This window comes from Gymnoscopelus microlampas (genome assembly GCF_963454915.1).
Source record: "Gymnoscopelus microlampas genome assembly, chromosome: 1".
Taxonomy (NCBI): Eukaryota; Metazoa; Chordata; class Actinopteri; order Myctophiformes; family Myctophidae; genus Gymnoscopelus; species Gymnoscopelus microlampas.
In genome coordinates, this window is record NC_139962.1 from 42,361,318 (window position 1) to 42,381,722 (window position 20,405).

The 20,405-nt window shown below is 42.0% G+C and overlaps 1 protein-coding gene across 1 annotated transcript; it reads left to right on the forward strand.

The window, feature by feature from the left end:
- Nucleotides 1-3,103: 3,103 nt before the first annotated feature.
- LOC311043697 (stereocilin) lies at nt 3,104-20,405 on the forward strand (the record flags this gene model as incomplete). The annotated part of the gene is made up of 29 exons (XM_084055045.1): nt 3,104-3,197; nt 3,280-4,416; nt 5,363-5,387; nt 5,766-6,324; nt 6,518-7,423; nt 8,233-8,295; nt 8,392-8,517; nt 8,987-9,153; nt 9,234-9,420; nt 9,661-9,779; nt 9,868-10,000; nt 10,768-10,950; nt 11,653-11,691; nt 11,787-11,963; nt 12,414-12,563; nt 13,084-13,142; nt 13,228-13,351; nt 13,664-13,746; nt 13,828-13,963; nt 14,701-14,909; nt 15,285-15,375; nt 15,740-15,911; nt 16,172-16,341; nt 16,869-17,024; nt 17,138-17,280; nt 18,663-18,811; nt 18,919-19,016; nt 19,926-20,073; nt 20,275-20,405. 29 exons carry the CDS (start codon nt 3,104-3,106, stop codon nt 20,361-20,363), a joined length of 5,892 nt encoding a protein of 1,963 aa, XP_083911171.1. The 3' UTR covers nt 20,364-20,405.

A 20,405-nucleotide genomic window follows, 5' to 3' on the forward strand; every position in this document is an offset into this window, starting at 1 on the left:
TTCTTACATTTGATGGACTTATCATTTAAACATTTTAATACATTTATATGTATTTACATTTTAAAACATTTTCCCATGGAGCACCTGCAGGCCTAATTATGCTGTGGACCACTAGTAGTCTCATGGACCATTGGTTTAGAAACAGTGGGATGTATAGCAAGTGTTACCAAAGCACTAATCTTAACCCAACACAACAGTGGTCCCCAGGTTGATTCTTAGTCAGGGTGGTGGTCCCCCGTTCACAATGAGTTGAAAACCCGGGTATTTAATAGGTGCAAATGACAAAAATGACAAAGGATCAAACCATTACTCCTGGATATTCTGCTTCAGAGAAGGAGCAAATGGTCGATTTGAATATACAAATTTCGTATACAGACTATGACCTGGTTTAAATTCACCACTTGACTTTTGTTATCTGAAGGCGACGGGGGGAGTTGGCCATTTCAGGACATGCTGCTTTGTAGTCATAAAAGCCCAGGTGTGCTGTATGAGTCTCGTATAGCAACTCCTTTAAATACAAATACCTTGCTACTGCTTTTGTTTTCATGGTGATTTAATGGAATGATTTTTTTTTATGTCAGATACTTTAAATATTTTTGTCTGTAAAAGCATTGACTACCTCTTTCAGCTAACTTGAGGGAAGACCTGGGCCATGACCTAATGCTAATATAGATACTTTATTGAGACAATTTCATTATTAAAGACAAATGGCTTAAACAGAGCTTTTCTAAATATTTTTTATGCCTGTAAAGTCAAGTACATTTTATTTGTCTTGCACATTTCATGCAGGTGCAAACTCAATGCACATTACACAAAAGTATCAACAATACAGAGACCAACGTAGAAAGCATTAGAAAAAACATCCACATTGACATGGTACAGCAATGAATCTCCCGCACACAGACAAATTATAAAATGCACCCTCACAGGCCTCACCAGACCTTGATCTTGAGCTGAGAGGCCTGACTGGTCTGAGCATTGAGCAGGTAATAGATGTATTTGGGAGCTAGACCATTTAGACCAGTGGGTTTCAACCCTTTTCATATCAAGGTCCATTATTTATTCGGCATTTGAGCCACAGACCACCATTTGATGAGATTTAGACTCTCAGACCCAAGACTTTAGAATATTTCAGACTTTCATCTTGTCTGCATTTCTCTCCTCTACCATTGGTTTACTGTCTGTCTTCCGCGTCTAAACTCTCTCATGAAATAAAGCATTCAATACAATACAAATAAATGTCTACATTTTGTTTTAAATTAAAATACAATAACTTACACGGACATACGCCAATTTTGACTGTCAGATAAGTACCGCTTATATATATTTTGTTAATGTAAATGAAAAATGTTATGTTTAGAGTCATGACCTAACCTAATCAAGTGATCTGTCCAAACCACCATGAATCGTACCATAGGCGTAGGACAGGAGCCAAAAACGCAATCAAACCAGTATTGAAATCTCAACAGCATCTTTGTGTGTTGGTTTTCTACAGCTGATATCTCCTGTGTCAGAGAGAGAGAGAGAGAGAGAGAGTGAGTGGAGCGCAGTCTGAGGGGGGATCCAGTTTCTCATTGAATATTCCTGCAACCAATCGAGCCTTGGTGCACTGAGTGACTGCTGTTCCCTGAAGTATTAATAATACAAGAGGAAGTTATTGTCCTACTGAAGGCCACAGTAATACACAGCTAAAGGAAAGGAGTGTGGGGGGAGCATGTTTCAATCAACCCTCTAGGGTTTCAGGGCCTGCAGACAGCGGTCTGACACTGGGGAGCCTGCTGCCGTGCCCCTGTAAAGAGCTTGATTGTACGGCTGCAGTGACCGAGAGGATAAATGTGTCTGACCAGTGACAGCCTGCAGAGTCTTGCTGTCCCAGCTCAGTGGGTAAGACTACACCCCCGTAGAACCACAGTCACAAAATGACTCCCAGCTGAGAGACAACTCAATAGAGAATTAGTCAGTGGGAGACAGTGGACACGTAGAGAATAGGGGAGATGCCTGGGTGTGATTAATATGATCCAGATTTTCACCTTGCTTGTCATATGACAGCAGTGACCTTCATATTGCTTCATATCGGACCTGCATAGAATAGAAAAACAATAACTATTTTAGAAGAATCCTTAGCATGGCATGACATAACTTAGGAACTTAGGGATATATTCTGATGTATACCCTTTAAGATACTGTGTGAGCTCATGCTTTCTGCACATGCTTCCTTTTCTATGCATTATCACAGGAAGTGGAGATCCAACACATGATGGGCAGCCAGATTACTCATGAAATATGAAGCCATGCATCTAACCCCAGAGACATGAGAGCAAGTTCACAAAACAGAGAAAAGTACGCAGAGTTACAGAACACAGGTAGGAGGGGGTACTGAAGGAGAGTGAAATGGAGAAAGGAGAGATGGTGAAACAGAGTGATGGTGAAAGAGAGATCGACTGCTGGCGCATGATATCTGCAAGTTAGAGATGTTGACAAAGCCTATAAAGGATATTTAACAAAGTGAATGGGGAATAACAGTTGGTGAGTTCATATTTATTTGTTCTGCATTGCACTGCTATAGTTGTGCTAAAATGTACTTTATTATTATTATTTTTTTAAATTGTTTTTTACATAAAATTGTACCCACAACATTACATGTATCCTTAATTGGTATACTTGTTTAAATCAATCTAGCTGGCAATGAAATACCTATCCATGTCCTAAATTTAAAAGGGGTTTTCTGGGGTTTTCCACAGCTAATTTTCCATAAGCCCTTCAGTATTAGTATTAGTAGTTCATATATCGATAAAATGGATATATAACTAGAACTTGTATTATTATTCTTTTAATTAACATTGGTTAAACAACTTCACTTGAGAGAAAGTGGTAACATTGGTTAAACAACTTCACTTGAGAGAAAGTGGTAACGTGATGTAGCCTGTCATTAAGGTTTAATATCCTCTCTGCAGTGAGACACCGTACTCCATGTCCACCCCATCACAGAAAATGCTACAACAACTCACATTTGAATACATGGTTGTGTGACATCAGCAAAAAGCTGATTGAAGAGACAGATGTGACATCACTGTGTGCTTGTACTTAATGGTGTGAGAGGAAGATGGCAGAGAAAGGGCAAGGCATGGCAACTCTTAGATTCACAAGCACCATAATTTGGCTAATGTTACTGGGACAAGCATATCCTGAGAGGACAGGTAAGTGCACAACCTAAATTAATGTAAATACTATATTTTACACAAGCGTGAGTTTGTAATATAATGGTCCTATTTTCAGAAGGAAAAAAACAGAGAGATGCCTCTTTCAAGGAGCTGATTTCAAAATGGAAGCAAGGAGGTGAGTGGAATCCTCTGAAGGACTCTCCTGGCCCAGATACAGGCCAAGAACAATATGTCCACCCTTGGTTGAGGAGCATCATGGGAGGTCTTGAGACACTGGGCTTTATGTCGACCAAGAACTTGGGCCTGCCCTCCCTGAACAAGCCTGTGGACAGGCAGCGACTATCAAGCTTCCTCTACAACATCTCCCTTTACCTCCAAGAGGTGGGTGCAGAACTAGAGGAGAGACAGACCTCATCTGATGAGGGGCAGCTATGGGAAAAGGTGCTGCAGTCGTTCATCCAGTCTGAAGGGAGTGCTACAATGAGCCAATGGAACGATGGTCACTTTCCACCTAGACCCAGCGTCAAACTCCAAGACTGGTTTTTGTCCTTGAGAGGCAGCCCTCACTGGGACTGGCTACTGGGTCTGTTGCAGAGTCTCATCTCTCTGTCCGAGCGCCAGCCTCAAAAGCCCATTTTGGCTTTGTTATCTCAGAACTGGAGGACAGTAAGTGCTGTGCTGGAGGCAATGATCCAGGCTATGGTCAGTGGAACCTACGGCCAAGCCAGCGCGGGTCTTCAGGGCTTCATTTGTGCACTGAAGGGCCGTAGTGACTGTGCTTTCAATGTCAGCTGGCTACAGCAGCTGCTTCTGTATTTAGAGACCCGCAACTGGAAGCCAGTGGTCAGTCTGCACCCAGTGGGTGAAGGGGGGGACCCAAATAGGGGCTCGCCTGTGTATGGACGAGTAATGCCCTTCAGGTTGCCCCCTGAGGCTATGAGTGAGGGCGGGTCTCCTGAAAATACTTCTCTGGGAGACACATGGGGCACAGCGGAGGATTTAGGGTCCATGCAATCTTTACTCTTGCAAGCACTGTCACGCACAGGCGGGGAGAGGGCAGGTCACATAGCAGAGAAAAATCCTGAACTTATGCAACGGTTGGATGGTCTAAGGAAGGGTCTCCTGCACAGGGTGGGTAGTTCTGTCTACAGTAACTTGAGGAAGAAAGTATCACGGGTTACCATGGCACTGCTTGATGATGCAAGCAGCTATGTGGACGTGCCACACCCTAGCCCACAGGGAAAATGCTCATTGGGTGAGTACGTGGTCCACTTGGCCTTCAAATTATAATATCACAAACAATTAAATGAAGGCCCACTTACCATTAAACATTAACATTAAATGCTCTATGAAAAAAAGGTAGCAATGTTGTTTAAGTAGGCCAATCCCTGCATGTATTTTCTGTTCAGTTTGATTTATTCATGAATACAATCTAACTGTCAAGTTATTTAAGAAAGACACTACTAAACTCATGTTAAAGTAGAACTGACATTTCAAACAAATGTATCTAACATTTACGAAAGAGTTCAGAATATTTAATGAAAGTACGATGGAAAAGTGCCAACAATACAATAATTTTGACAGATTTCAGAACAATCCAAGACAGAACACAACACAACACAACACAACACTTGAATGCTTTACATCTAAAGATAGTTATATGAGTTTTACTATATTTAAAACTGTATTAACTGTTGCTGCCTGTCTTGGCCAGGCCTCTCTGGAAAAAAGACTGTAAATCACAATAGGGGTTTCTCTCCTTTTAAAAGAGCTATAAAATATAAAAATAAACACAGTGTACAGTATAGGACAAATCAGAGCTAATTTCACAAAACAAATCACGAAATCTCCATTTTGTCATTAGTATGAATCTAAAGCATTAGAAACTTTTCTAAATAGCGGGATTATTGCTGGTCACTTAAACATGCAAACAATAAAGATACTGTGACTGACACTGCTTTAAAATCATTATGTCTGTGTCATTGAGAGGATCTGTCTTACCCTGAATCCCTTGGCTCGGTTAATCTCTTTACCCTTTCATTGATGCCAGTAACACTATATCCTGGGCATTGTTAGCCGTGGTATGCTGTTACAGTACAACCATAACTGTATGCTAGGGCATCCAGTTGCGTTCACAATTCCGTACTTTTATTCCTCTGTGATTTTCTGTTAATATTTTCCCCCATTTTGTCTTTCTAAAGGTAACCTCAGACAGCTTATATTATGGTAAGATATCCACGTTTACTCTCACACGCACGCACGCGCGCGCACGCGCACACACACACACACACACACACACACACACACACACACACACACACACACACACACACACACACACACTCACTCACTCACTCACTCACTCACTCACTCACTCACTCACTCACTCACTCACTCACTCACTCACTCACTCACTCACTCACTCACTCACACACCACACCACACCACACCACACCACACCACACCACACCACACCACACCACACCACACACACCACACACACACACACACACACACACACACACACACACACACACAGAATGATAGTTATAAAAAAGTCATATGATCTCCATCTTATTGTCTTATTTGTCCATACATATTTAGGGGCATAAGACATAATGTAACATGGAACACCCAGGCTTTAGGCTTCACCTCCCAGGGTCTCCCCACCGCTCCTCCATTCCTGCTGTCCTGCACATCCACTGGGGATGATGGAGTAAGGTCCAGATCACCACGTCCAGCCCCGGCATCCCACCAAACCTCTGAGAACCCCCGTCCCAATCCTCGCCACTCCCGTTTCAAGCAGCGAAGGACAGAGGGCGGAGGTGGGGGTACAGACCACCAGGAAGACATGGAATCATCCACCCCCTCAATAGAGATCCTGGAGGCAGCGTGTAATTCTACTATTCCAGGTTTGACAGGAGTCTCCAACTTCACAGTGTTTCTGTACTGCAACCTGTATGAAGTGGATAATGGGTCAGAGAGCCCTTCAGTGGTTCAGATGGACCTTGACCTACAAGCCTCCTGTTCTGATGCTGCCTGGTACCTGTCTGCTGCTGAGGAGGACTTCATGTGGGTTCATGTTTGTAGTGAGTTCTTGCCCCATGAGTTCAACAACACAGTGTGTGCCAATTCCTCTTTCTGGCTGCAGAGAGCCCACCAGGTGAGATTCATTTGATTGACAAAACTATCTAAATTCACAAGCACCACAAATAATGTTCACTAAAAGGTTTTGGTTATTGGTATATACAGTATGTAATGTCAAAGCAAGTGTATGAAATATTCTGTATTTGATATCGGCTTTCATTCAATTTATTCTTTATCAGAGCCATAAATGCTAACTTAAATCTTTGCAGGCTGCATTGACGAAGGACTATCGTTATTTAAACCAATCCAGCATAGACGACTTGTGTGTGCAACTATCACCGGAGACAGTAGAGCCTGGAGGGAGTCCAGGCCCTGATGAGAACTGTTTGGCTCAGCTGGGCAGCAGATCCCTCAGTGCCCAGGATTTCAGACGATGCTTCCTGCCCAACAACTCGGCCATGATTTCGGCACTGTGTGGTGGGGAATCCCCTGAATCTCACCACATCGTCCCAGGGGGAAGCTGGGCGGCGGAGTACTGCTCAAAGATACACAACTCCTCCCGTGGCAACATCACTGAGGACATCTGTCTCTACAGGAAGTGGGATATTCAGCATTTTACCAACATCACCCTCCTGGAGCACTGTAGGCAGACACCAGGACTGAGAGAGTATGTTTGTCACAACGACAGCGTCTCACTCTATCGCCAGCAGTTAATACCTATATCGCATCTTTATGTCTTCTGTGCTTATCTGGAAGCAGAGCTGGAGAGCAGGAAGTGCTTCCTGCAGAGATTCTTTGACATACTCCCAGCACCGTATGACTTTGACACATCACAGCTGTGCGTAGAGCCGGGCCCGCTACTGATGGACGCTGTGGAGAAGCTCAGTGTGTGTGAGGTCGAGGATGCTGAGAATGGTGGGTTTTTAGCTGCCTTGGGTTACCTGTTGCGAGTGCTGGACTTCATGGTGGGACTTTCTGCAGGCCTGGAGGAGGGGGAAGGAGAGGCGAGGCTAGGTTTGAGCCAGGCCATACTCCTCTCCAGTCTCCTTGACAATACCTCGTTCTGGACCACTCTGCAGCCTGCGGCCCCACTGAGCGTGCTTCACACTGTGGGGATGTTCCTGCGCAGGGAGCAGAACCACACTGTCAAAGAGGATCTGCTAAGCTGCTTCAGTGTAAGACAGACGACACCCCACACGCACGCACACGCGCGCTCGCTCACTCACTCACTCACTCACTCACTCACTCACACATGCACATACGCACAGCCCTTGTTGAGGAGTCTGTATATGATGGCTGTATTATGTGGGTGTGTTCGGAAATACAGCGCTGAGCGCACTGGCCAATACAAACTAATAGGCGAGTGCGCTCCGGTGCGCAATTTCCGAACGCACCCTGTGTGTCTGTGCTTGTGGCTGAAATGTCCCTGTTCGATCACCCGGATCAACATTCACCCCTTCCTAATCACCCACCACTGTGTGCCCTTGAGCAAGACTCCCAACTGCTACATAACAGTGTAGGACTGTGGTTGTATGTACCAGGTGTGAATGTGTGTATATGTGTGAGTGTGAAGCAGGTCATTGCTGAGAAAGAGGTGGAAATCGTAACGTGACTTACCTTGGTTAAATTAAGGATTTCACATATGTATACTCATGTATACACACACACACACACACACACACACACACACACACACACACACACACACACAAACACACACACACACACACACACACACACACACACACACACACACACACACACACACACACACACACACACACACACACACACACAGACACGGACACAGACACAGACACAGACACAGACACAGACACAGACACACACACACACACACACACACACACACACACACACACACACACACACACACACACACACACACACACACACACACACACACACACACACACACACACACACACACAATGAGTGATTAAAATGTTTCCACTATCACCATCAGCCTGTTCTATGGGACCTCATTCAGCAAGAAGACAACTCATCTGCCCTCAGAGTTCTGATGCAGGTATTTGACCATAAAGCTCCATTAGTATCCACACATTTGTGTTACAGATATCACCTGCCTTTGGATTTAGAGGAATACTTTTTTTTATCTCAACAGGAGTATCTCCAAATGCCAAGAGAGAGAATTCGCACTCTTGTGATGTCTGCTGAAAAGGATGCTGTTAAGCGGTTTCTGTCTCACATGCATCAAAGTTGGGACCAATTACAAGTTGAAACCACCCAGGTTTGCGTGAAAGATGATTCACATACCCTGGCAGTAGGGCTGGGTGATATGACTTCAAATCAATATCCCAATGATTTCAAACATAGTTGCCTCGATTACGATGAATGAAACAAAAAGAATTTGGAAAATAGCAGATCTACAAGTTTGCACAAGCTTGTCAATCGGCTATTTTCACAATTTTTGTATGCTACCATTGTACAAAGAAGTATAATACAGGTTTAAGTGGTTAATCACACTATTCGATTTAGTGGATTAAAATCAAAACCTTGTTCTCGATTATTCGGTTATAAGTCGATTGGTATTGGTTTCGATATTTTTTCGTTTAATTGCCCAGCCATACCAGCAACATTGAAATATTATTGAAACTACAAACCTGTTACTAGGCCGATAATATAGCTCTTGTATGCCATGGTCCTTGTTAAGTGCTTGAATGCTCCATTTGTGTCCTCTCTGTTATTTTCTCTCCCAGGTCTCTCAAAAAGAGTTACAAGCCATGGAAACAATGACAGCAGCCTTCATTCAAAAGTTCCCTCGTGTTACCCCAGAACTTTTCGTGGATCTATCTCAGTTCATTCCCTTCATGTCCGTCTCTGACATCATGAGCTTCCCAGCATCCCTCATGGTCAATGATAGTGTGTGAGTTGCCTAAAATGTAAATTTGTATTCTGACAGATTTGAAGATGCTGTTGCTAATACATTCTACGTTGTGCTCGAAGGTTGCTGGCCATTCGTGACCATAGTTCAGAGATGAAGTCCCCACAGAAACAGGCTTTTCTAAAGAGACTTCTCCAGTCAAATATGGTTGGTGATGTCTCTACATGGCCTCCATACTTTCTCAGTTCCATCCTGCCACTACTCCCATACCTACCAGTCAGTTATTTTCATCAGCTGACACCACAACAGGTAAGAGACATCTCTGCAAATGAAATTCTCCTGATGTTAAAGTCACAATTCATTAATTCATTAAGATAATCAGCAGCAAGTCTGCCTTTTCAGGAACGAGAAGTTGATAAGTTTAGCTTTAAACCACCTATTTTGGATATGGCATTGTAGGTGAAGACTTCAAACTTCAAAAATATAGTCGCTGGGTATCTAATATTAAAAATAACACAAATATAAAGTATTGTATTCTATCTCCCTTAGCTTAGTCCACTTGTGGAGTTGTTGGGCAACATCAGTGTTGATGGCACAAGGGGACGCCATGTGCTCCGGACCCTGTTCAATAGCAAGAAGAAGAATCTCACTGGCGATAGCATACTGAGGTATAGGTCCTTGAAACTTAGGTAGGTCCACTCTACTCCAGCTTTATTCCCATGAATATGAAATAAATAGAAATAATTTACATTGCAGGTTAGGAGTTCTTCTGTGTTACCTAGATGCAGAAGATATATGGCCATTTCTCCAGGCATCACCTGTGTCCTCTGCTCTCTGGCAGCAACTGGCTCAATGCATGTCTGATGGACTCATCAGTCCTAGTGGCAGGGTAAGGACCACAATGCGGCACAGACCCTTACTGACATTGATTTCTTGCATAACACATTTGCTCCTTACAACATCCAACACCCGTTCTGCCCACCATTGAAAGTTCTAGAACCCGTCCGATTATCAGGTTAGCAGATATATCAGGCATTATTTTACTTTCTTTTTTCCAACATAGATATCGTCAATTATCGTCCATGTTTCCGGATTTTTTTTACATTTTAAACCTTTTTAAAAATTGGAGATCTACAAGCTCATGTTTGTGAAGTGGGTAATTAAAATAAAGTTCAGCTTATTTTATATTATACTGTACTACGAAATCTAGGTTTTTCAAATTGATAAAAAATAAATACAGTACATACTTTTAACAAAACAATGGTCAAAACATTGACAAAATCGAGATCAACATCGGACCCAAAAATCTGGCATCGGTCGGCCTCTAGAAAGTTTCAAAAGGAAATACCAGGGACTGGAACGACTTGCAAAAGACATAACCTAATGGTTTACCCATGCTTGTTTTTATGTAATTTTTGTGTGTGTATGCTACTCTTGTCTTGTTGCATTGCCCGCTTGTATCTGCTGTTTAATTGTAATAATAATGATAATAATAATAATAATAATAAATACATTTAGAATGGTACCGTAATGTACAATCTTCATGAATGATATTTTTGCTCAAATATGCTTTTCTGTTGTACATTTCGTTTAATGATAAAGCAAATATTTTTTAGATGTGAGGGTCTAACCCTTTGAACTGTGTTTTGTACTCAGATGTCCTCTTGGTTGATACCAGCAGTTCAGACCATGAATGTCAGCAGCCTCTCCCGTGCAGAATTATCTTCTCTAAGTGGTCTGCTGCCCCAGCTAGGAGCATCCTTCTTGCTGTCACTTCCCTCACAGCAGCTTCTGGAACTCCTCACACAACCAGGATTACCTAGTTATTCCACAGCACAGGTCAGCAGGAATTCTGATAAAAAGTGATAAACCTTAAAGTCTCTAACAGTGTTGTCTTTTTCTTCTTATATGTTGGTTATTTGTCATTCTTGTCTTGTTAAGTGTTAATCTGAAACCACAGATTAGGTGGTTCGGGCATCTAGTACGGATGCCTCCCGAGCGTCTCACTAGGGAGGTCCTTGCTGCACGTCCCACTGGGAGGAGACCCCCTGGCAGACCGAGGACCAGATGGGGGGATTATATCTCCACTCTGGCCTTGGAACGCCTCAGGATAGTGGCTAATGTTGCTCGTGAAAGGGAAGTCTGGAGCTCTCTGCTGAAACTGTTTTCCCCACGGCCCGACTCTGGATAATCGGTTGAAGATGGATGGATGGAACCACTGTTCTTCACGATTAGAGTATTGATTTAGTGCGTTGGCATTTTTTGCTGCCGATCACTGCCATGTCTGAAAATGTATTTAAAATACCTTTGATACACTTGAAAACCCCCAGATTTTATTTAAAAAAGATTATGATATTATCTTCACCGTAAACTATAGACTGATAATTGCTTTGTGGCAACCATATCATGTCAGATGTTCTGCTTTAACTCCGATCCAGAGAAAATTAGATTTTTACTTGTAACTTGTACTTGTACTTGTACTTGTAACTTGAAGACTATAAGAACTTGTGCAACAGCTTTTTTGTTTTGTTTCTTCTTCAGGCTTTTCAATTATTATCCAAGATCTCAGAAGAAACCAATGTAAGTACTATAGATCTGTTCAACTGTTTTAGCTGATTTTCGGCCAAATATTTTCTAACTGGGCTGTGTTTCTTTGGTGACTCACTCCCTGCCAGCTTACCATGGGAACACTGTGCAGGCTGAAGCCGTTACACCCTGGTCTCTCCCCTGCGGTGCTGAGAAACCTCCACTGGACTGAGACCAGTGGAAAGGCCCTCTGCCAGTGCTGGAGAGACCTACTGACTGAACTAAGGCCTGGCCAAAGAGCTATGCTTTACACTGCACTGCAGGAGGTGAAGGGGCTCTTGTCTTTCTTTCAGTAGATCACTTTCTGCTCTCACTGTCTACAGTTAATAACTTGCAGTGACTCTCACTTATCGTTGTCACCACATCTTTACTGGAGGACAATGGGGGGGGGTATAGATGTTGGTTGGCAATAGATACCAGTTAAACACAGCCTCCTTTCACATGCAAATACAGATCATATTACTAGACTTACTTAGACCTTGCTTGATAAATACTACCCCTACTATTACTACAAACTACTACTACTACTAATATTAATAAAGCAATTCCTGTAAAGAGAGGATAGATAATTGTGGGCATGGTTAACTATTGAAAATTAATCCAATACTAAGTTTGATCCATCTGAGCCATGTCTGTGAAACATGCATTTATGCCTGTCTTACAGGAAATGGCTATGTAGGATTAGTTTATTTTTGCTCTCTGTTGCGCATCCACAGGTTCTTGACAGAGAAGTGAAGGACACCAGTCTGCAGCTACAGTGTCTCATCCCTTTTGTCCCCCTGAGGAAGCTAACCGAAGACGTGAATGGGAATACAATCCTCAGACACATCAGCTTGTATAGACACATGCCCTGGTCTCATCAACAGGTTCACTGTTTGTTCCAACATGCTCTTGTGTGACTTACAGCACTTGATTGACACACCAATCTGACTCCAACAGACATGGTGCTAGCTTGGATCCAGGCTCCAATTAATCTGCAACTCATTGGCTATGCTTCAGATAAGCCATTCAGGATATTAATACTCCATAGGCATCAACTGCCATCAAGCTAATTAGTTTGGATGTAGTACAATAGTCTAGAGCAGGTGGTATAAATTATTAATGGCTACTTTAAAGAGATTTTGTCACAGCGAGCAGTGCATTAGACTGCTTTCATCACCTGTTCCCTGCCTAAGTCCTGGGCCAAATTAATCTAGTATATACTGAAGGATAACAACAACTCTTCCAGCTAGTTTGAAATATATTATGAAACAGATCCCCCCTGCCATTCAAGATTATATTTAAAAGCTAAACATGTATTATTGTTGTTGGATGGGAAAGAAAGTGAAAAAGAAAGAAAGAAAATAACAACAAACAAAAATCTAATCTTTTTTTCTGTCTGACTAGGCTCAGCTTCTGTTCAATAAGATCCAAGGATTTAGAAACACTACCAGAGCAGCTGTTGAGTAAGTTGAAATACTGATCCCAGCAATGAAGTCCTCATTTTGTGGTCATACTGTCCAACAACTACAATGTTTAATATATTTGAAGGAATTTGGGCCATATTGCTGGTGGAATGAGTTGTGACTATTTGCGGCTCTGGACCAATGAATCTGATTTCCCAGGATTGCTTCAGTTTGTCAGTCAACAGCCTGGAGGTGTGAGACCTGCTCTGGTGAGAAATTTCAGATAACGCCACCAACCTCAATCACGCTTTCAGAACAACAATTGATCATTAACGACTTAAGCCCTATTTTCTAAAAAACATTAGAGCTTTTCAAAAACAATGACAAAATAGCCGATGCTACAATTTTTACAAACCATTTTTCAAAAAAGGTGACAAAATCAGGGTTAAAGTGGATACGTTGTTTTATTAATTTAGTGTCTGGGTTATATTCCAAGAAATTTGATTTATCGAGAATGTATCAATATATTGAGAATTAACGTATCTGTTTAAATTTAACATTTGTTTTGTCTTTGTTGCTAGCGAAAATGCATTGTGGAAGAACTGAGCAACAGACCAGATATAGACCTTGGCGCTCTGAACTCATGGTTTGCGACAAGATTACCGTAAGCACCTTATTACTGTATTATATACATTTTCTTTGTGAATGTTTGTATCCATATATTAATACTACTATTCTGTTCCAGAGCAAGGATGATAGAGAATCTATCCAATACATCTCTCAGAGCCGTTTTGGATCACATCCTTGGACACTTTGCTGACTTCCTGAAACTGCCACGTTATAGACAGGAGACTTTAGCAGAGAAGACCATTACTGTGCTGGTAATTGAAATAAACAAGTCATATCATTATATTACATACAACATAATACAACTGATGCTTTTAAGAGGCTAATTAGATAACATGAGAGGTCACCGAAATGTGAAGGAAATGTTGATCACACAAGCAATGGGACTTATGCCAGTCCCTTTGAAGAAGGGAATTTAATTCATGTTCATAAAATAACAATATACATTAGACACACACGCACGCACTTGACGCCATGGCCATCAACCTCTTTATCAGATAGACAGATGTCTGTGCACAATGATACGAGACACATGTTCTTCTGTACTCATTCTGTTCTTTTCCATGTCTCATATTCTCTAGTCACGTCATGTGTCCAGTACTTATTATATTCTCTATAAACTTCAGAACTTGTCATGTGATACTGCCTGGCGTCATCTTGTTCTCCGAGCTCGCCACTCAACTGCACCATCATTCACCACCCTTAGTTAACGGGAGACTCTTAGGACCACATGGAGGGTCAACTAAATTCACAACACACACACACACACACACACACACACACACACACACACACACACACACACACACACACACACACACACACACACACACACACACACACACACACACACACACACACACACACACACACACACACACACACACACACACATATTGTGTGTAATTTCAGATGATTCTGAAATGTCTTACTCATCTGCTATTTTAGTAGTGGTGTTTTATCATTCTTATGTGTCTCCCATCTTCTATAGGGCCCTTCACAGGCTGTGGCTGAAGGGAAGATAGACAGTGCCACTCTTGAACTCCTCGGGCCCTTGCTCCCTTTTTTGGACCATGATAGTTTGGCACTGGTGGACAGAAGTGCCCTGGTACTGCGGCTTGATGAGATGAGAAGCTACTGTCTACCTCGCAAGGCTCTGAAAGATATTGGTGTCCTTATTACTAAGAGGGAGTTGATGGGGTAAATTAAGCATATCTGTTGTGGTTATGGAATATATGTAATATCAAACCTGGGTCAAGAATATCTGAAGACTAAACTGAAAACTAAAATATATGACTAGCTTTGTGTCTATGTTTGAGTTTTCAAGAAAACATTTAGCCTCTGTGCAGTAAGTTACTGAATAATGCAACAATGTCATGAGTGAAAAAGCCCAGAAGGCAAGTGAGATCGGAGGCAGCAAATTCTGGAGGTCAACTGTTCATGAACTTGCATCAAGGGGAAATGCTAATTCTCTACCAGAATTAAATATCTATGTTCATGGTTTGCTTGATTTGTCATTGCACGTTGCATGCATGTTGTAAAAGAAGACTAATCTTGTGTTTGTATGTTTGGCAGGGAGCCATCAAAATGGGATGCTGGGAATGTAGAACATTTGGGTAGACTAGTGTTTAGTCTCTCGCCAAAGCAAATCAACTCTATTCCACTGGTGAGTGCATGAATGCATGGTTGCCATTTTTAAGTGTATTTCTGTGAACACAATGGGTTCCCATTCAGCTCATGTGATGTGTCACACCTTCTGTGACTGTGGGCGTGGCACAAAGACATTTGGGGTACTGCATTAACTGCATTATAAAGACAAAAAACGGTGTGCATCACATGACCTGATGAAGATCCACGACAGGATCGAAAGAAGTTTTTGTACCTGGTGTGCGGGCTCTACACTCTTTGAACTGAAACCTCTTTAGCCCAGCTCCCACCAGTTGATGTGCGTTTCTTAATTGGATTTCATTTATATGACATTACTGGTTTGTAGCATACAATCTTATGGATTGTTTTTTCTTCCTGATTAGTCAGTGTTGAGTAAAGACACAGTAGAACAGGTCCTGTTTGGCAAAAACCACTGGGAAGATACTGATGTGGGCAAAGTCTGCATAACCCAGTGTATGGACCAACAGAACCAGAGAGAGATGACTCAGAACTTTCTTCGAGGGATTGTCAGAGCACGCAACAGAAGAGCTAAAGGTTTTCCCCCTGATGCATAATGTAGCATATTAAACAATTATTTTGACACCTACTGTTGTTATTACTATTGCTATTACTATCACTCCAGATTCACTGTAATTCAATAACCGTTAATTAACTTTTATAGCCTAGCTTGATTGTTTTGGCACTTGTTCACTCATGAAGTCACACCCAATGGTAGCATGGTGAGATGCTCCGCAATTAATTGTTACATCTATTGTTCCATTGTTCCATTGTTCCATCACTTTTCCTTTGTGTAGTTCCAGTGCCAAGCTGTGCGGACATTAGAGGGACATTCCCTTCAGCTTGGACGTCCCTGCAGCTGAACCGCATGTCACTGGCAGATCTGAAACAGTGTGTGGAAGTTGTCGGTCAGGACGGCTCACTGAGCTCTGACCAGCGCAGAACCCTGTGGTTAAAGATCAGACAGGTCAGTGCTGTTAAACCTGATTTATACTTCATCGTACAACGAAGTACAAATTGTATAAATTAAGCATTACAGCTCATTGTCTTTCCTGTCTGCAAGATCATTTTAAAATGTATGGGAATCAATCAGTGCAGTGCTTCTCTGCATGATCTGGGGGGGCGGCCATAGCTGAGTGGTTAGTGAGCCCGCCTATGGAGCCAGAGGTCCTGGTTGCCACAGGTTCGATTCCAGGCCAGGTCAGCATATGTGTCGATGAAATGAAATTTGTCCCTGAGCAAGACTCTTAACCCCTAATTGCTCACAGGTTCTCATTGGAAACAAGACCGCAAGGACTTGAACAACCTGTTAAAAGGAATTATCCTATCCTTATCTTCATACTGTTTCATTTTCAGTACATTGTTCACTGTTAATTTCAGTAGAAATGCCTCAGCGTCACAGAACAGCTAACCAGTTGCATGAATGAAAAATGTAATGTATAGCCATCAGCACAAGACACTATGGTTGAAGTATGATCTGGATGTTCTTACCAGGCCTACAGTCCAGTGAGACTCTTGAGACCAGAGCAGGTGCTGTCTCTGGGCTGTGTGGTGACTGAGATGGGGGAGAGGGAACTGCAGGACACTGATCTCACTGATCTTGGAGTACTGGAGCAACTGGGGACACTGACAGAATGGAGCCATAAAAAAGTGAAATTTTGACCCAGACATAGAACTTGAATTCAATAAGAGCATCTAAACGTATGGCTTATATTATTGATGATATTGCCTATGGTATGTGTAAGCTGTAAGTGTCGTTACAGATGAGAGCAGCAGTTCTAGGCCTGAAGCGGAGGCGAAAGCTGAAAGTTGAGCAGTTATCTGCAGTAGAGCTTGCAACTCTTGGCCACCTGATCTGCGGTTTATATCCGTCCGAGATCAGCAGATTAAATCCCTACAATTTGAGGTCAGTCAAAATTCTTCATATGCAGTCTTTCTGTTGTTGTTGCTGTTGTTGTTGTTGTTGTCTTTTTACTTAACCAATCTTTTTACTTAACCGTATGATGTACCCCAACATTCCTATTCTGGGGCAAACATTTCATGAAAATAGCAGATCTACAAGCTCACACATACTGTACACAAGTGAACATAGTTTAACTCCTTGAACACCTTGATAGTAGAATCCCCTGACACCGGCCCCGCTCCCCCTCCTCAATTTTCTCTGTAAATATACCCTATTATTCTACTGAACGTTATTCCAATATGTTTTGTAGTATATTTGTATTGTCTGTATTATATCTATTATTACTGATGAATTGAATACAAAGGACCACAATTGAAACAAGCCCCTGGGCTTTTTGTGTTATCCTTTTAGCATAACCTTTGACTGTACTACCTGTTAATAAGCATGTTAATAAAGTATTCAATCAATCAATAAAATCACATTGTGAGCTTGTAGATCTGCTATTTTTCCCAAAGAGATTTGGTGTAGAGAGAAAAACTCACTCACTACATAGGGTATAAGTAATTAAGACTTCAAATGAAATCAGAATTTTATTTTATTTCTTTTTTCCAATTCTACTTTTGTTGTTGTTGTTTTTACTATATTGTTGTTTCCTTCCCTGGCTGCACAATTTATTATTGTAAAATACAACCAAAATACTTGTTTTTTAAAGCTAATTTGTTACTGCTGCATTGTTGGATAGTGCATGTTGGAAAGAGACTGTAAAGGTAGAAGGGAAAGAATGAGACATGCCATATCTGAGCCTACAAGTACTACTAGTGTGTCAGTGAATCATAGAGCACCACTGAGCTATTCAGTATTAAGTGCATTCTCTTCTAAAAAAAGCAACTAAATACCTAGCACTAAGGTAAAAGTGCAATATATCAGCTAACTACTTTCTTAAACAGGTGAGACAAATTGGAAAATCAAATGAGCAAGAGCTAAAACAAATAAGTGTATCGAATAAACAAGATCCAATAAAACAAGAGCTCGTACAAATAATTGACAACAAGTAGGCAAGGCTAAGAGGAAGGGTCAGGGTACTGTTTCCATACGTATAAGTATATAGTGTATACTGGTAGAACACACCACTGGTATGGATAGCCTGCACATGATTGCTACTGTACTGTATACTCCACTCTGCATTAGTAATAGTAACATTTAGCGGGGCCGGTTCTAATTTAATACTTTTTGAATGTCCTTAAGACAGAAATCTTGATTAAATCTCAGGCAGGTCAGTGGTGTTAAACCCGATTTATTCTTCACCATACGATGAAGTACAAATTGTATATGTGTAGGTGATCAAAGCTATTAAATATTAAAATGCCTGAACCTATCATTTACAGTATGGCGGCTCTATTCCTACGGGAGATAGCCTTGCCCTGTACAGAACAGCAGATGGAGGCGTTGGCAAGTCGTCTGTCCAACCCAGATGCCTTTGGTCCAGTCAGTGCCTGGGGACCAGAAGTATTCACTGAGATTGGTACCTTGGCAGGTATTATAGAGCACTGGGCGCATTCTTTTGAGATTTGATATGGGAAACATTCATGTATATTTGATCATGCAATCAATGCACTCATCATATTGTCTTTTTTTGTCCAGTGGGTCTTGAGGACATGGTTCTGTCAGCTCTGGTACAAGAGCAAATGGAGGGAATCACACCTGGAACTATTGCCTTGATTCCTCCAGAAAAGATGGCTGTGAGTTTATACGGTGTGGCTCTGTGGGAGTGTAGCCGTCTAGAAGAGGGTCTGTGTGTCCGGAGCTAATCTTTCAAACTGCTTGACTGATCAGCACCACTTTTACTTATTGCACTTTGTGCATACTGCTAGAAGCCACAGAATGACCTCCATTTCCCCCTGCATATGTTTTTTTTTTACTTTTTGAAATATTGACTTTAATTTTATGATGGAAATCAAAGTGGCTCTGAACCTTGCCCAAATTTGGAGTCATACTTCATAGATACAGTATGCCATAGACGACTGACTTCACAGGCTGTTCACATGAAGTCTGACACCCACACTGGAGCCACACCATATCCATATGGATCCCAAGATCCACCTGATTTTTTTTATTTTTTCGTCACTAATGTTAGCCACATACTGTAGCAAAATGTAGTTGTTTCCAAATCCTATACTGTGGTCCCTGTCACTGCCTGGGGGGACGTCCATGTGCCTCCTCCAATACATATGGATTTGCCAGCTGCAGGGAGAGCAAAACGCACATGGTCTCCTCCAGGTCCCTTCCCTGCCGAACAGCAACACCGACCAACTGGCAGAGGTCACTAGAGCAGCAAGGACATGATCCCCTGATTGGCTTCCCATCAGTGGACACAGCCAGGAACACAGCCAGTTGTGTTCACTAGACTAGAGCGCCTGGCCAAGCTGGAGGCACCGTTGCTCCTTGCTCGGCACTGAATCTGGTTCTCTGCGGTGGTGGTATTTTACTTTTGTGACACCCAGATGCCCCCAAGATTTTGCTGTGCATATGATTTTTCTCCTTTTGTTTTACTAGTCATGATTAGCACGACTCAATAATACATAAGAGTACGTAAAGTACTTAATGTGTGCCTCATGTATTATTGAGTATTTGTGTAATGTGTTTGCCAGGTGGTGTTCAGTGCAACTCAGTTGTCTTGGCTGAGTGTGGAGCAGGCCTGGGCAATTACTGAGGAGCAGTGGGCAGAACTGGACCGGGGACAGAGACTCGCTCTTAACCAAGCTCAATATGAAGGAGACATCCTACATGAGTATAGAGGTGGGCTTTAACCACTTTCAACCTGGCATCCAATTGTTCATGACAACTACCCCCCCACCCCAATATATATTATATATTTATATATATGTATATACATATATATATATATATAGTGCAATCAGTTTGATATGTTACGTTTTTAAGCTATCATTTATAAAGACATGTTGAAGATATTCATGTTCTGTTCATCTACTTTCACAGGGAGGAACTTTGCTCCAGTTGCCTTGAACACAAACCGCCTCACTATATGCTTATTGGCCCTGTGCCTTATGTTATGGCAACTATTTTAAAATACACAAACTCATTTGTATTTATTGTCCTTTGACCTCCAA